The 18,606-nt window shown below is 29.9% G+C and overlaps 1 protein-coding gene and 1 pseudogene across 1 annotated transcript; both read left to right on the forward strand.

The window, feature by feature from the left end:
• The first annotated feature begins 12,019 nt into the window (after window positions 1-12,019).
• LOC105635660 (tetrahydroberberine oxidase) lies at window positions 12,020-13,827 on the forward strand. Its single transcript, XM_012218737.4, has one exon. The coding sequence runs from the start codon at window positions 12,030-12,032 to the stop codon at window positions 13,632-13,634; it is 1,605 nt and encodes a 534-aa protein (XP_012074127.1). The 5' UTR covers window positions 12,020-12,029; the 3' UTR covers window positions 13,635-13,827.
• Window positions 13,828-15,293: 1,466 nt separating this feature from the next.
• On the forward strand, window positions 15,294-16,520 carry LOC105635668 (monolignol oxidoreductase AtBBE-like 15 pseudogene; annotated as a pseudogene).
• Window positions 16,521-18,606: the final 2,086 nt, after the last annotated feature.

An 18,606-nucleotide genomic window follows, 5' to 3' on the forward strand; every position in this document is an offset into this window, starting at 1 on the left:
CAGGTATTACTCTATTCCCTATAGTCTATTGATCTACACAATAGGTGTGGATTTTCCCACCTCATAGGGTCTAGTGCGTCCACCATCCCTAGAGAGGAAAATCACAAGTTTCCTTCCTTATGTTGGTTACGGCCGATCCCAACATAAAGAAATTCCTATACTCCGCAGTTGTGTCCTAGAACCCTAACCTAAGCTCTGATACCAACTTTGTCACGACCCGAATCCATGGGCCGGACCGGCACTAGGGCCCAGGTAAGCTTAAGGCCCCCGAGGCCCGTAGTAAGCCTGAAACACTAAAAATTTACTATCTCAATATAATTTTTTTAACATTCAGCCCATACTGATTGGAAAATAAACCGCAAGATTCTATTAAACCTCGGCCCAAATTTAAAACATCTTAAACATTTACAAATTACCCTGCTTACAATACAATATTTATAATATATGCTCACAGAATGATTTCATCTATAATAATATACGACTAAAAATATACAAATCCTATAACTGCGGAGTTCAGTAACAAATGAATACAGATAAGTCTTCGGACATTTATCTATTTAATAGATCGATACTAAAATTAGAGAACTCTTTTCTAACAGTGAAAGAGTAGAGTTATAGCTGGGATTTAGAAAGAGCTACTTCCTGAAAGATTTAAACAAAAGAGATGTGAGTTTGTTAAAGAATAATAATTATTGCACAACACACGCATTCACACAAATGTATAAATATATCAATCTAGTCATCCGACTAGTTATATGTTCACACAGCCAGTCACACAATTGGCATATCACCAGCACTCACAATTATTAACATCTTCACATAATCACATCACGTGGAAATTGGTCAGTGGAGTCACCGTAACCCCCGATGAGCCGTCCTCCCACATGGCTCATCCTCTCACGTGTGCACCAGGGAGCCGATCCCCCATACTGGCCGACCGGTCTAATCCTCACTTGACCAGCCCTCTCATTGTTTTTCTATCCTCTCTTTTCTTTTTCATACCAACAGGAAGCAACCCGGTGGTCTCCATCCAATCTAGATCATCAAGCGCTCACAACAGGAGGCCACCCTGCGGGCAGCGATCAAATCTAGACTGTCCGGTGCGCAACGACGAGAAGCCAACCTGTGGTTAACGGTAACGGTAACGGTAGGTGCACACGGGGGCGCCGATCTCCCATTTACCCGGCTAACTGTAATGGATCCATGAAACGGTAATGGTATATATAACGGTAACGGTAATCAGGATCCACATAACGGTAACGGTCTCACAAACCCATGGTGACCCACCTCATCCCAACTCCACACAAACAAAGCATAGCATTATCACAACACATCTAATCAAACATTGCAATTCAATGCAGACATATGATCAGTTACATATTGGAATGCAATGCATGATTAGACATTCATACTCAAATGCAAGCAAATAAATAAATAAAATTAACAATAAACGGCAACGATAGAGCAAATAATAATAATAATAATAATAATAATAATAATAATAATAATAATAATAATAATAATCAATAATAACAACAATAAATAAGTAATTGTATAATTAAATAAATAATGATGATAATAAAATAATTAGAGCACTTTATTTATTATGAATTAAGTTATAGAATTAATCTAAATAAACTTATTAATTATATTGTTAATTAAAACTAGTCTAAGTTTTATCGAAATTTCGGCAGCACCTCCCCTAAAAATTGGACTATCTACCTGCTCAAATATCACAATATTATATATATTTATCATTCAATGCACACAGCCCATCCGTCGGGCGATCAAACAGTTGAATTTCCCTTCCTCCTTAAACATCAACATTAACACCCCACTATCTCAACCACAGGTTTATAAATATAACGAAATTCAACCTGTTCCAACAATACTCATACAAGATTATTTGTTAAATCATAAGCTAACCAAACTAATAACTTATGATAATTAAATTGTTAAGTTGTTAAAACTCACTTTTAACAATAACTATTTGTAACTACTGTTTATTTAATTTCGATCATCTAATTATCTGACTAATTACTTCCAATTTGTCCTTCACGTTTCGACTTACGACAATTATTCCACAATGACTTATGTCCTAGAAGTTCAATATTAAATATATTAATTAGGTTGAATAGTGATTTTTAAATTATGTACTTAACTTAATATAATCACAATTTCTAACAAATAAATCCTAAGTTCCAATTCTCTTATGAATTTCCCAATTAAATTCACAAGCTTCCAACCTAATATATCAAAGTCCTTCGATTAAATACCTATTCGAAGTTAACTAAAATGTCCCATAAATTTAAATGTTGACATTTATAACACAATTAAATTTAATAATCAATTGATGCTTTATATGCAAAAAAAAAAAAATTTGAGAATTGAGTCTTGGAACGTACCAATTGAGAATCGGGTGACGATTCCATGCTCAACGCGAAGAAAAGAGAATTCTGTCTCCCGGGCCTCGCCGGAGTGTCGCCGGCCGGTCACCGGACCGCCGCCGGCCGGCCGCCGTGCACGGTGGCCGGAAAAGCTAAACCGCCCAGAAAATTGCAAGGTCACCACCACCTGACTCCAATTTTCGCGAGGAGTCCAAATCTACCATCGGTTTGATGAGGCAGTGGCTCGTTTGGCCGGATCGACCTCCACAGCCACCTTCAAGCCGCCATCCATGGTGGTTCATCAAAACTCAAGCAAAATCACGTACCAATGGAGGGGAATTGTTCACGTGGAGGAGAGGAGTCGATCGAGACCATCTCTAGCACCTGACGTTGACGGAATCAACGGGATTCGCCGAAAAATCGAAGAGTAGCGCTGTCGGAGCAAACGAGCTCGATCCGCGCCGCTGGAGCTCCGTTCGTGCGAGAGGAGGCAGGAAAGATGATCCGCAGTGCCAGGTGAGTCGACCACCACCTCGTTCTCGCTGAACGGTGGCCGGAAACGAGACGGAGAGGAGGGGGAAGATGAGAGGCTGTCGCGCGCGAGAGAGAAGGAGGGAAAAGGAAGGAGAGAAAAGAAAGGAAAAAGAAAAGGAAGGAAGGAAAGTGGGCTGGGCCATTCCGGTTCGATTCGAACCGGTTCGGTCCGATTAGTGATCTGGTCTCATTTGTTCGGTTTTCGAGTTTTTCCTATTATTCGTGTGGTTTTCGATAAATCGATTAAATTTCCAGGTCCGGTTTGATTTATTTTAATTATTTTTATTATGTTTTGCAACCTTTCCTCCACTTACTTAATAATACAAGTATTAATAGTAATGATTTTAAATTTAGAATAATTAATTCATATATATATATATATAATAGATTAATCCTGGTGTTTCACGTTATTCTCGAAAATTTTTAACTGTCCTCAAATCGAAAATTCCCGAATGAACTGTTTTGGGCTTAGGCCCAATTCGAAAATTTGGGCTCGAATTGGGACTATGTTACAATTGCAACCCACGCGGCCAAAATTTGCGATTTTTGATTTAATAAAAATTTAAAAGTTTTGAAAATAAAAATTCAGGGTGTTTCAATATTCCATATAATAATATTTTAAAACATGCATTCCATTTTAAATTTCATATTCTAAAATTCCATTCCAAATTAATATTTGATCTGAAATTTTGATATGGATTGGAATATTTCGATCCATTCGCATTTAATTGGGTTAATCTCACCCGTCATACTTGAGTTATAGGGATAATCACATATCATATCTAAGATTAATGTACATATTTAGTCATCCTAGGTCTCTAGTCAAGTGTTGCTTCTATTAAGTTTCGATTTAGTTTATTTGTTCTATCAAGTGTTTTCTTGCTTCTATTAAGATACTAAATGATACATGGATTAATTATGATTTGATTATCTTTTTTTAAAGTTTGAAAACTATATATTTAAGACATATGTCGAAATTAAACTGTTATCTTATTAATTTTTCATTTTATTTTATTTTTACTTTTTAAGTACATTAAAAATTTGTTTGAATTTATTTAAAAATATACTTTTATTGGTCATTTTATCTATTAACAACAATTGACTACACTTTTACCAAACACTTAGAGTTAAAACACTATTTATTTTGAAGTAGTATTTAGTGTTTTGATTGAGTTAAAACAGTATTTTAATTAATTATTGTACTCGGTAATGTCACATCTATTCTAACACTTAGAGTTTGAGGTAGTGTTTTATCAAACGTTATCCTCATTACCTTTTAGCGTTTTATAAATTTTTTATCAAGCTTATGTCCATCAGTTGTCTTTTTCTTATTCTTTATGACATTATCCTTTTTAGTCTTTTTATATTAAACAGCTAGTCAAACACTTATTTTTACCGAACACTTTTATTTTAAACCTTTGTATAAACAACTAACCACTAACAGCTAATATATAACCGCTAACAGTTAGTAAAACAACTGACAACTACTGTAACAGCTAACATCTACTAAAACCGCTGAAATTGCCGAACATGGCCTTAAGCCGTGTTCGGCAACAGTTTAGCATTTTGACTGTTCAAAATGCTAAACGCTACTTTTATAGTATTCGGTAATATAATATTTAAACTGACTTTTAGAAGTTAGGGTCTTTTAGCATTTTATAAAAAGCTACTCAAATTGCCGAACAGATCCATCATGAGCTATCCCCAACAGCTATCCTCCATAGCTATCTACTATCAGCTATTTGAAACTGCTAAACCAAACACACCTTTAACCTTATTTTGCTAAAAATTGTTCGATCCAACCGATTCAACCCATTGACATTAAGCAGACCAAATTGGCTCTACCCTCAAACTCATTTTTGCTGAGAATTGTTTGATCCAGCCGGTTCGACAGATAACTCGTACACCTCAACCAATTTTAAGAGTTTTTATCGAACTCATGACCTAATAGTAAGGTATTGAAACACAAATCATTAAGCCATCTAACTTGTTCTCTTAAATTACTTGAACAAATTATTTATTTCAATTATTTTGTAATGTTCTATCAAAATTTTTTTTTGAACTGAATGTTCTATCAATTATTATATCATCGCTTATTTAACATTTACATTACTAATAAAAATTGAAATTGTAATTTATTCAGTAAGTTTCTTTTTTTATTCTATAGAATCAATTTTTCTTAAATTTAATAAGTTTCTCTTATTTATAAAAATAATTTTATTCAATACTTTCATCTTTTTATAAGGTTAAAAATATATTTATTACATTTATCCGTATATAAAATAACTATTACTATTTAAATTATTTACTATTTATTTTATTTAATTATTATAGTATAATATTTGTTTTTAACCGTTTGCAAAAATTATTATTATAGTGTAATTTACGTATTGTAATGTCGTCTTTATAATCTCATTGAAAGAGATGTAATATTTATATTGGAGAAACAGCACTTTCACAATAAGGAAACAAAAAAAAAAGTTCATTGACAAAGAGGAAAAAAACAAAAAACAAAAATATATTAACTAAAGATTATAAAATATGCAAAAATATATTTACACTTACTGAAGGAAACTAAGGGACTGCTGGTCTTATTTTTCTTTTAATAATGAAGTTATCATCTTTTATTCTTCTTCCTTTTTTTTTAGGAATATATTCAATTTAAAGGTTTCTGTCAAAGTTACGTTGCTTGTTTGCCTTTTTGTTTTGAATAATGGTTAGTTAGACGATATGTTGTCTAACAAGAATGTTTAACATTTTTTTCTAATATAATATGTTAGCATTTCATCAAAAAAACATCAAATCAATACAAAATACAGGGAGGACATAAACCCTTTCTTAAAGACCAGACATAGAACACAAATTATCATAACTAAAATAATTATTTTTTACTGATATGATAAAAAATCCGAATGAAAATTAAAAGGTGAACCGATAGATGTTCAAAAGTTACGGTTAATTATGCTACTTTAAAAATGTTATATATCTATATATATATATAAAACTAATTTTCAATATTTTTCCAACGTTTTGTCTTATTTTTCCATTTTGGTTCCTACGAAAATTCTTGTTATGTTTTTTTTAGATATCCCAAAAAGCTTACTTATTTCTATAAATTTAGAAGTAATTTTGGTAGTTTGCTCTTTATTATGGTTGTTAATACTTTCAAGGCAAACAAAAATATAATTTTTTTTCTTTCCCCATTGGAGTAATTAAGATTGTGTTCGGCAACAGCTTTTTAAGTATCTTTTAGTGTTTTGATCAGTCACAATGTTAAACGCTATTTAAAAGGTTATTCGGTAACATAGTAGTTGTTTTCGACAATAGTTTTTGAAGTAGCTTTTAGCGTTTTGACCAGAGCTATTTTATATAGTGTATGGTAACATAGTGTTTGAACTAATTTTTAGACGTTAAGGTATGATTTTATAAAAAATTAAAACATGTAATGTTTAACTTTTAGCGTTGTATGAAAAGTTACTGAAACAGCTAACAACTAAACACTATTGAAATAGCTAACAAGTACCAAAATAACTAATTTTGCAGAGACCCACCGTTTAAACTAACTTTTAGGGTCTGTTCGGCAAATTTAGTTGTTCTAGTAGCTGTTAGCTATTTTAATAGCTGTCAACTATTTTAATAGCTGTCAGCTGTTTTACTAATGGTTAGCTGTTAAATATTAGCTGGTAGTGGTTAACAATTATATAGCGGTTTAGAATAAAAGTGTTTGGTACAAATAACTATTTGATTAGCTATTTAATATAAAATGACAAAAAAAGATATGAAAATAAATTATAAAATGCTAAAGGTTAATGAAAATAACATTTTATAAAACACTAATTCAAACTCTAAACGCTGGATAGATATAGTATTACTGAACGCTATAATTAATTAAAATAGTGTTTCAACCCTATCAAAACACTAAAAACTACTTTAAACGCTGCTAACGTTTTGTGAAAAGTTAACCAATATAACATTTAGCTTTTAGCGTTTAATGAAAAACTACTCAAATAACTAATACTAAACAAGACTAAAATAGATAACAGCTACCAAAACAACTAATTTTATCGAATTGGTTAGTTTAGCCAATGCTATTTAAAGGATGGAGCTCCTCCCTATTGTGTAATATAACTCATTCTGAATTGTTTGACCTCCAATCTATTTATATTGATATACATATATGCTTAAACTAATATTGATATATAAATAAAAAGAGAATATAGTTGTTTCACTTAAATAATAATAATAATAATAATAATAATAATAATAATAATAATAATAATAATAATAAAGGTCAATTATTATTTATTTTCTGACAGTTGACTATTCCATTTTTCTATTTCTATATTTTGGTCAATACATTAAAACGTCATTGTGTTATATATTAAAATAATACTTATTCCGTAAAACAAAATTGTAATTATAACCCTTAAATATTAATAAAAGACAAAAATACACTAAATTATATATACTCACACATAAAGCTCAAACTTCTTAGTACCTTCTCTCTCTTTATCTCTTTGCCATACATAATTCTGACCTGATTGTACACCTAGGGTTTGTTTGACAAAATTAGCTGTTTTGGTAGCTGCCAGCTGTTTTAGTAACGTTTAGAGGGTAGTTGTTTGAGTAGCTTTCTCATAAAATGCTAAAAGCTCAACGTTACAAGGATTAAATCTTTTATAAAACGCTACCTTAATCTCTAAAAGCTAGTTCAAACACTATATTACCGAACATTATAAAAAATAACATTTAGAATTTTGATATTTAAAAAGCTGTTTTGCGGAACACAACTCTCGGAGAAGCAAATTACACTTGATTCACAATAGAGTATATGGCTCTATTCAGTAAGAGCGTTTGAGGCAGTGTTTAGACTTTTGACTATGCCAAACACTATTTTGATGATGTATTACATCGTTCAGTGAAGTAGTTTATAAACAGCTTTCAGTGGATAACATAGCATTTAGTGAAATATTATCTCACCTAACGTTTAGTGTTTCACTTTTTTTATTGACAATTTATTAACAATTTTGCCCTTAATTTAAGACTCTTTTTATTCCTTCAATTGCATCATAAATCCCTTCCTCTGTTAGTTAGATATCAAGAAGTAATTAAACTGTTCAAAACCTGGTTGCTATGATACTGCAATGCTATCTTCTTTTATATAGCTGGTGTTGGGTTTCAATATCAGTAATACGTAGTAGAAAGAGAAAATTATAACAATTATAATTATACAAACATGGATCTGTTTAAACTATTAAAACAATAAAATTGTTTAAAATATATCTTTTGCAGATTCTTCGCAACTTCGATCTATGCGCTATGTTGTTGCAAACCACAAATCGATCAAGTGTCCGGTCTCTAGTAATATCCACACAAATGGACAATTGAAAAATTCTAAAGCTATTTTAGAGGTTTGAGAGATTAGAGTATATGATAGTGCTAGTTATCTTACGTTCTATGTCAGAAATAAAGTTAATTATAATTATTTATTTAAACCTTTTAAATAAATAAATTATAACTAAAATATATATATATGTGACTATTTATTTATTAATTAATTTAAATAAATAAATCATAATACATATAGTAATAGGATTTTCAATTTAATCAATTATATTTATTTATTTAACTATTTAAATAAATAAATCATAATTAAAATATTAGGTTTATTTAATCTAAATTTATCTTAATAAATTTTAGACATAAATCAATTAAGTGAATACTTAATAATTTAGATAAAATTGTAATTAAATATAAATTACAATTTTGCCCTTACTGTCCCAAAACTTATTGTAATCAAGTCATACTTGATTTGATTTCTTGTTTTCACTTTCTCATATTCATTCTTATGTGTGTGACCTTCTAGATTCCAAACATGTTGATAATAAATATAAATTAAATTAATTAACTAATATTTGAAGGTATTGTCTAATATATGTCAAGACTAACCCAATATTTGAAAAGTCAAAGTGGTTTGACTTAACCTTTCAATGCTTGATTTATCAGTGTAATTAATATTCCTTCATCATTAATGTTCTGATTTAGTAATTAGGCATAGAGTGTGTCTGCTTTACTAAATCATATTAGTTCTATTAATCTTAACAATTGATCATTTGAATGAAATTCCAAATATAATTTTCTACTTTTATTCTACCTTGCGCAAGGATTTCTTAAGCAATACTAAAAGAGAATAATTAGAACATTTTTCCTGATTTACTTAGATTGATGAATCATCTCTTAATTACATAAGTATCTCTATTCAGTTCCTACTATATACAATAAATACTTATTATTCATGAATGAATAACTTGAATGAAGAATCAAAACATAGTCATCCCCATACAAGATAACTTAGTAATTTCAAGTCAAAGGACCACGTACACAATTATCACTTGCTTATTCCATAGACACAGGGTAACTCTCCACATGGAATTCTCCTATAGGTTAATTCAGTAGACTTGTTTAGATAACAATCATATATATATTAGTTCTAGATATCACATATATCTCAGCTTATGAGAGCATCTGCTTCCCTAAAGAAAAAACATAATATGTACCAGTCTCAACATCTCTAATCATTATCTAATAATGACGAAAACATTGACCATGAATATTTAAAGACATTGCTTTAATGCAAAATAAATCTCATAATTATAACCACATCATAATTTACTTTGTAAAAATAGTATTGCTTCATGGACTTTATCTTTTAGCAAGATTCAATCAATAGAATATAAAAGATAAATAAATGTCATTTTATTAATAACAAAATATTTATTACATGAAATGTTATATCTAAAATATAACCAATCAAATTGGCTATAGGGAGTATAACTAACAGCTGGACTATACACTATAGATTGACATTCTTTTGATAAAAAATTAATAACACATCACATAATCGTCTCTTTTGTTTTTATTATATTGAGTTCACTTTTATAGTCATAAATTAAAATTCCAACTCAATATCCAAATTTTTTTTTATCATTTTTAATTCAATAGTTAATCAATAGTTATTTTATTGAACACTTTTGCTCTGAACAGCTATAGGAACAGCTAATAATTAACAATTAATATCTAACAACTAAACTATAAAAACACCTAATAGATATTCAAACAGCTAATAATTTTTAAAATAACTAGTTTTGCCGAACAGACTTTATAAATATCTTAATGTGAAGATGGACACGTTCCTGTATTGAATCTTAGTTTTCTTTACGTGTTGAGATTCTCTTATATTTGTACAATCTTAGGTTGTTAATATATCTGCATGCTTAATCAATGAAGCCATCCAAAATTTTGACCATGATATATATGCAGTCCTAGTTTTACAGATTTGGATTTTCTCATATATATATATATATATATATATATATAAATTCTTATTCTTAACAATTGATTTGATGATGGGCTGATAAATTTTCATTACCTAAAGAATAACCACCCATTTTAGAGCAATTTTTCAAAATTATATTTTAAAAGAATTATAATGATTCATTATCTAATCAATAATCACACTTAGAATTATAATATATAGGTCACATTTACATAAGCGTGATAGATTTTAATCTCATTATTATTTGTTAGAGCTATTCAAAGGTTGGTTTTAAATTTGAAAACTATCAAATTTTTTAAAGATTTAGGGCATGTTAGGCAAAATTAATAACTAAATGCTTTAAAACGGCTAACAGATATCAAAATAGCTAATTTTGCTAAACAGACTTTTAAATTTTTATGAAATATTACCTTAACCTCTAAAAGCTAGTTTAAATGCTAAGTTATCGAACATTATTACTTAAAAAACTGTTGCTGAACACAGCTGTAATGTGTTCTAACTCATAAATGTAAAAAAACAAATGCATTGGAGTTTTTTGCTAGGAAGAGAATCTAAATTAATGGTTAAGCTTGAAATTTTTTAGGTCTTATCGGGCAAAATTAATTGTTTTGGTACTTGTGAGTTGTTTTAGTAGCATTTTGGTCTTTGAGTATGTAGTAATTGTTTGGATAATTTTTTTGAGTAGTTTTTTATAAAACGGTAAAAGTTAAACGTTACAGAAGTTAGGTAGTGTTCGGTAACAACTTTTTAGGCAACTTTTAGCATTTTGACCTAAACGCACTAATCACCAAATGCTACTAAAACAACTAACAGTTATCAAAAAAAGCTAAGTTTGTCATATAGATCTTTAACTTTTTATAAAACACTGCATTGACCTCTAAAAGTAAATTCAAACATTATGTTATTGAACACTTTAAAAAATAAAGTTAAGCGTTTTGACTCTTGAAAATAGACCTTTAACCTTTTATAAAATACTACGATGACCTCTAAAACCTAATTCAAATATTATGTTATTAAACACAATAAAAAATACGCTAGTTAAAAAACTGTTGCCAAACACCGCTTAACGTGTTTTGACTTATAAAATGTAACAAAACAAATGTATTGGAGTTTTTTCCAAGAAAGAGAATCTAACATGACAGTTAACCCTGAAATTTTTTTATGGTAATATTCCATTTATATTCTATACTCTGCCTTTTCTAAGCACAGGAAGTTGAATTTTAATTTTCATGTAACTTTCCTTCATTGGCTCTTTATAATCCTTGAAAAAGCAGTCCTGACGAAAAATTCATCTGCTTATTGTCAAATAATGAAATTATTCTTCAGTTGCTGCCCGAATTTGCCTAACATCTAATTAATTACATCAGTTATTGAGGCGGCTGGTTGATTTCTGTTGGCATAAGTTTCAATACTTACAGACATTAATCTCTATTCTTAACTGGTAATCCCCGTAGCATATTAAATATCTTATTGTTGATTCCTGATATATTTTCTTGTGTATTCAACAAGAAAATGTGCAATATGTCAACGGTTATCTAAGAATCTTCTTCTTACGGCAACAACTAATATTTTATAAGTGCACAACCTGCAAATTACTAACAGGAATCCTTAATTATTTTTTCTTCTTTTTCCACTTTGAAATTTCCACTCTTTAATGCATACAGAGATCATTCTTCAAACGGAAACTAGTTTTTCTAGTGCCTATAAATACCCATCACATCTAATTCATTACTTCGAATAATAAAGCAGAGGAGAGAGATAAGAAAATAAAAATGGCAATATCAAGTTCTTTTGTTCTTCCATTTCTTGTCATTACCCTTTTACTCTCATTCTCTTTTACATCAACTTCAGGATCTGTAAATGAAAGCTTTGTGCAATGCATTTCCTCCTATTTACAGCACTCCAACCTAAATATTTCACAAGTTGTTCTAACAAGAAATAGCTCCATATACTCATCAGTCTTGAAATCTTCTATTCGAAACAAAAGATTCTTGAAAACTTCAACTAATACAAAACCTGATTTTATTATCACCCCATTTAATGAATCTCACATTCAAGTAGCCATTCTTTGTGCTAAGGCATCTGGCATGCGAATAAGAGCACGAAGCGCAGGACATGACTATGAAGGCCTTTCTTATTCTTCTGATGATAAGTTTGTTCTTATTGACCTTGCTCATATGAGATCAATAGACGTTGATTTAGAAAATGAAATTGCTTGGGTCGATTCAGGCGCGACTCTAGGTGAGTTATATTACAATATAGGAAAGAAAAGCAATGTCTATGGTTTTCCTGCTGGAAGTTGCCCTACTGTTGGTGTAGGAGGACATATCAGTGGAGGTGGATTTGGTACCATATTTCGAAAATATGGTTTAGCAGCTGATGTTGTTATTGATGCTAAATTAATTGACGTTAATGGAAGAATTCTTGATAGAAACTCCATGGGAGAAGATCTTTTTTGGGCGATTAGAGGCGGAGGAGGTGCAAGCTTTGGTGTAATAGTTTCCTGGAAACTAAGGTTAGTTTCAGTTCCTTCAACTGTAACTGTTTTTAGAGTTTCAAGAACTTTAGAACAAAATGCAAGTCAGCTTCTACAAAAATGGCAAAGTATTGGTCATAAACTTGATAAAGAACTTTTTCTTCATGTAGTTACTGAAGTTGCAAGTTTAAACACCAATCAAAACACTATTAGAATTACATTCGATTCATTGTATCTGGGAGAGGCTAAAAATGTTGTTTCATTAATGCAAAATAATTTTCCTGAACTTGGTATAATGCGCGAAAACTGTACTGAAATGAGTTGGATTCAATCAGTTCTGTATTTCGCCGGTTTCTCAATAAGTGAATCTATCGATGTTTTGCTTAACAGAACTTCTGATATCGATGGATTTTTCAAAGCAAAATCAGATTATGTTGTGGAACCTATTAGCCAAACGGGTTTGGAAGGGCTATACAAAAGGTTAATTGAAATGGAGACATCAATGCTTATCTTGACACCTTATGGAGGGATTATGAGTGAAATTTCAGAATCAGAAATACCTTTTCCTCATAGAAGTGGAAATCTATATAAAATCCAATACATAGTAACTTGGGATAAAGAAGAGGAAACGAAGAAGACTCTAAATTGGTTGAGAAGTCTTTATTCTTATATGAAACCTTATGTTTCAAAGTTCCCGAGAGCTGCATATTTTAATTATAGGGATCTTGATATTGGAAGGAACTACAAGAATGGCAATACTAGCTTTGCACAAGCAAGTGTTTGGGGTTTGAAGTATTTCAAATATAATTTTAAGAGATTAGTACAAGTGAAAACTGCAATTGATCCTTCAAATTTCTTCTGGAATGAACAAAGTATTCCTGTTTTTAGGAAAAAACAATGATTAATTATTATATAGATCAGGAATTGTGTAATCATAATTGTCTCATTTGTCCTTATTTTATATTGCATATTTATTAATTATTTGTGTATTTCAAACCCTTAATGAATAACAAAGCAGGGAAACCATATTGGACGTGATAGTGGGTGTATTACCCTAAAAAAAAAAAAAAAATCACAAATTACCAACAGAAAATTTAGTATTTCTGTCAGTAATTATAATTACCTATTGATTAGCGATAAAAAATGCTATCAATAAAGTACTTATCGCAAAATAAATTCCAACTGATTAGCATTTTATCGTAAATATGAATTCCAGCATTTGTCGTAAAATTTGACGTTAATTTTGTTGGAAAAAGTTTGATGGTACTTTGATCATTATTTTATCGGTAATTTGTAAGAGTCGGATCGTTATTAATTTGTTATTTTGAAAATTAAATTATTCGGTCTGTAATTTATAAAACAATCGGTAATTGGTTGGTAATTTATAGAACAGTCGGTAATTGATTGGTAATTAATAAGATGATCAATTGAGAGAGAGAAAAAATTGTCATGAAAGAGAGGTCATGGAGATCGAGCAACTTCTGATTTGAATGAGAGAAAAGAGTTCAAGTCCTAATGATTACAGTTGTTTTGCAATATTAACCGTTTTATTAGCCAGTAGTTTTTGTATTAGGGATTACCTATTTGCTATTAACCTTTCATTTGGTACATCAGTTTAAATTAAAAATATTTGTTTAATTTAAAATGATAAAAAAATAGTTGTTTAATTAATTGAATTTGGAGAAAAAATAATGAATATAATTATCAAATAAATTTAATTAATCTTTAAAGTTATATGAAAAATTATTGTCAAACGTGGTGTTGGAGTCTCTTATTTGGCTGCGTGAAGGAAAGTATGAAAAATCATCTATCAATGAGAATTTTATATATCTAAAACAAAAGGGTAGTTGGGTTCTTGACATTGTTCAACAACTAATGTTGTAAATTGCAATTTATTTATTAGTTACTGTACTGCAGCAAATGACACTGTGTGTATATATATATTTATATATATTGAATTAACTCAGTCATTTTTTTTACATGAGTGCCTTCACCTTATTTTTTCAAATAATAAATAATATATGTTCATATTCTATGCTTGGAAAAGAAAAAAGGTGAGATAAATATGTTCATTAAATTTTTTTTTTCTTTTAAATTACTTTCAAAATTTGAAATAATAATTTATTTATATAAAAATACCAGTAATTATAATCTTGACATAGATATGCATTTTATGATCAGTGTCTCTTGTTTGAAAACTAAATGGACCTTAAACTTCAATTCTACGTTAATAATTTCTTTTGGGTCATACATTTGAATATTTTTTAGTAAATCAAATTTTATCAAAAATTTTGTATATGTATGTAGGCAAAGATTTTCCTATCTATTAGTAAATCATATTTTATTAAAATTGTTTCCCTATCTTGACATAGATTTGCATTTTGGAGTAATTCATAAGTTTTGATTTCTGTCTTATATATGTATCGATTAGATAAGAGATTAATCAATTTGCCAAAAAGAATTATCACTTTTTTCTTTTTCCGTGTTTGTTAACTGGTAAAGTTTTGGACCAGAATTCAGAATTCAGAAAAAAGCAAAACTCACGGCTTTCCAGCCGGAATTTGGACCAGTTTAGGATTCGGAGGTCATATTACTGGCGCCGGTTATGGTTCAATGATGCGGAAGTACGGTCTTGGTGCCGATAATGTAATTGATGCTCGTATTGTTGATGTTCACGGTAGACTGCTTGATCGTCAAGCTATGGGCGAAGATCTTTTCTGGGGAATTAGAGGCGGCGCTGGTGGTAGTTTTGGAATTATACTTTCTCGGAAACTAAAATTAGTTGCGGTTCCCTCTGCTGTTACAGTTTTTACAGTTAACAGAACTTTAGAACAAAACGGTACTACAATCCTTCACCGGTGGACTGAAGTCGCTGATAAGCTTGACGAAGATCTTTTTCTTAGAGTTATAATCTTACCGGTTACTGTTGGTAATAGTACCGCACGAACCGTATCAACTTCTTATCAAGCTTTGTTTCTTGGCACTTCTACATGATATGCGTAATAGTTTTCCTGAACTGGGTTTAACCAGAAATGATTGTATTGAAACAAGTTGGATCAAATCGGTTTTATATATGGCGCTGTACCCAAGTAACGCTGCCCCTGAAGTTTTACTGCAAGGTACACCTTTATTTAAACTTTACTTCAAAGCAAAATCAGATTTTGTTAAAGAACCTATCCCTGATCAAGAAGGTCTCTCGAAAAGATTCTTGGAAGAGGAAAATCCATTCATTTTTTTCACTCCTTATGGAGGAATGATGAGCAAGATTTCGGAATCTGAGATTCCATTTCCTCACAGAAAAGGGAATCTGTTCATGATTCAATATTTGTCAAATTTTCAAAATGTAGAAGAGAATCAAGCCAAGCATATTGATTGGATAAGAAAGCTTTATAATGATATGGCACCTTATGTTTCAATGTTTCCAAGAATTGCTTATGTTAATTACAGGGACCTTGATTTGGGTATGAACAAGAAGGGTAATTATAGCTTTATAGAAGCTACTGCTTGGGGTAGTAAGTATTTTAAAGATAATTTTAACAGGTTAGTTAAAGTGAAGACTAAGGTTGATTCTGACAATTTTTTCAGACACGAACAGAGTATTCCACATTTTGAGAAGGAAAAGAAAGGGAAGGGGAGGACTTATTTAGGTTTTAAGTTAAAGAAGGATAATAATTTTTATATAAATATATTTTATCTTATGATGGTTGTTGAAAAGTTTATTAAAGAATTTTGTTTGTCAAAATATTTGCATTTTGCTTTCTTGTGGTCTCTTTGTACTCTGATATAATGATTTCTGTTTTATATTTGTTCTTCTCCTTTGTGTGCGTTTATTTTTGCATTATTCTAGCATAAGGCTTCTCTTTTTATTTTATTTTTTTATACGTGTAAAGCTTAAACACCTAATTAGTATTATTATGCTGAAAATGATTGCACAATAAGACACAATGGTAAATGTAGTGCGGGCAATAAATCCATAAATCCAGGTTTAAATCTCTTTAAGTTAGGAAATGATTTATAGTAGTTTATTTTATAATCTTTATTGCTTTGCTTTTGAAACTTTAAAGAAAAGTTTGTTCTTTATTTATTTTCTTTAATTAGGTTTTTGTTAAATATGTATTACTTTGCTTTTGAAATTTCTTGTGTTTGACTGGTTGTGCTTTTACGGTCAAAGGCTAAACTATTCTGAATACCCTAAATTTTAGGGTTTGTTATAATCGCACTCTAAAATGAATTTAATCCTTTAGACACTCCAATTTCAAACTTTTATAATAATTGCACTCTAAAAGCTAAATTAATCAAAATTAAAGTTAAAAAAATAATAAATATGGATAAACGGCAGTTAGCTAACCTAGCATGAGCTAACTAAGTGAGTTATCTAACATCCTCCTTAGTTAACTAAAAAGGTGCACTTTATTAAATAAACTCATTCAAACAAACCCATTAACTTCTCTCCCATCCTCTCATCCTCAACCTTCATCCTCTCATCCTTTCCTCCACTCCAGCTACCGTCAATCCTGATAAAGCCAATCCAGACATGAAAAAACTAAAGAACTAAATTATTTCCATCATTAAAACAAAAACAAGGCCAAATAAACACCACCCATGTGAAAATATTAAAAAATATACAAAATTTAAGAAAAGCAAGAGATGGGTATTTAGCTTACATTTATTTCTTTTGTTATGACTTTCTTTCTTTCCTTCTGCTTTGAATATATGAAGAAGAAGAATAACAACCCACCAACTACACATATGCAAATATTAAAAACGCACATTTGCTAGAGTTTAGGTTTCAAACGATGAGTTTTGAAAAACTAACTCTCCTTAGATTTATTAAATATGCAGATATTTGTTATTTATTTAAATATGCAGATGTTATTAGTCAAGTTTATTTTTTATTTTTTGCAGTTTAGTAAATATGCAGATATTTGTTTGCAATGGAGGAAAGGGAGGAGCCATGGAGGAGAGAAGGCAAGAGAAACACATCATTTTGAAGTTAACTCTCCATGGATTAGCTAACTTATATGTCATATGTGGGATCCATATTTATTATTTTTTTAATCTTAATTTTAACTAATTTAGCTTTTAGAGGCAATTATCACAAAAGTTTGAAATTGAAATATCCAGGGGTTAAGTTCATTTTAAAGTGACATAGTAACAAACCGTAAAGCTCACGGGCATTGAAAATGGTTTAGCATGCTTTTACTAGGTTTGTGCTTTTGAAATTTCTCGAGTTTGACTGGTTGTGCTTTCACTGCCATTTCTTGCTTTTTGTGTAGTACTTTTTGAGGAATTAGGGAAGTTTTGATGGGAGGCCTTTTTGTTACTATCTCTCTTTTATAATTACATTTTTATCTCTTAAAAAAAACTATTAAATTTGATTAAATTATAATAAATTATTGAGTAAATCGATTATATTACCCTTAATTTAGTATATCCAAACATCAAATAATTATTAGCCTTAATATAAGGGTAAACATGGAAAAAAATTTATTACTTATTGAAACTACAAATGTGATAAGTATTATTATAAATTTAGTGGTTTTGGTGCTTTCTTAGGTATTAGCATTAAAATTATATTTTTATAAATAATGTAAAAAAAAGCACTTATTCAGACGGTTTAGATATCTCATCTACCAAATAATTTTAATCTTCAACAATAAATTTTCTTTAGAGGATCATTTATTACTATTCAATTTTGAATATTGAAAATGAATCCACTATTTTTATTGAAATGAATAATAAAATATCAAAAATTGCGTGTGATAAAATTTTTTAAATAAATAACTTATTTCCTTTCAAACAAAAAAGAGTGTAACTTATTGATTAAGCAATTATTTCTTATATTCCAAATGAATAAATAGGAGATCCATGAA

Source organism: Jatropha curcas, chromosome 10 (genome assembly GCF_041381405.1).
Source record: "Jatropha curcas cultivar XTBG-Jc1 chromosome 10, XTBG_Jcur_1.0, whole genome shotgun sequence".
Classification (NCBI taxonomy): domain Eukaryota; kingdom Viridiplantae; phylum Streptophyta; class Magnoliopsida; order Malpighiales; family Euphorbiaceae; genus Jatropha; species Jatropha curcas.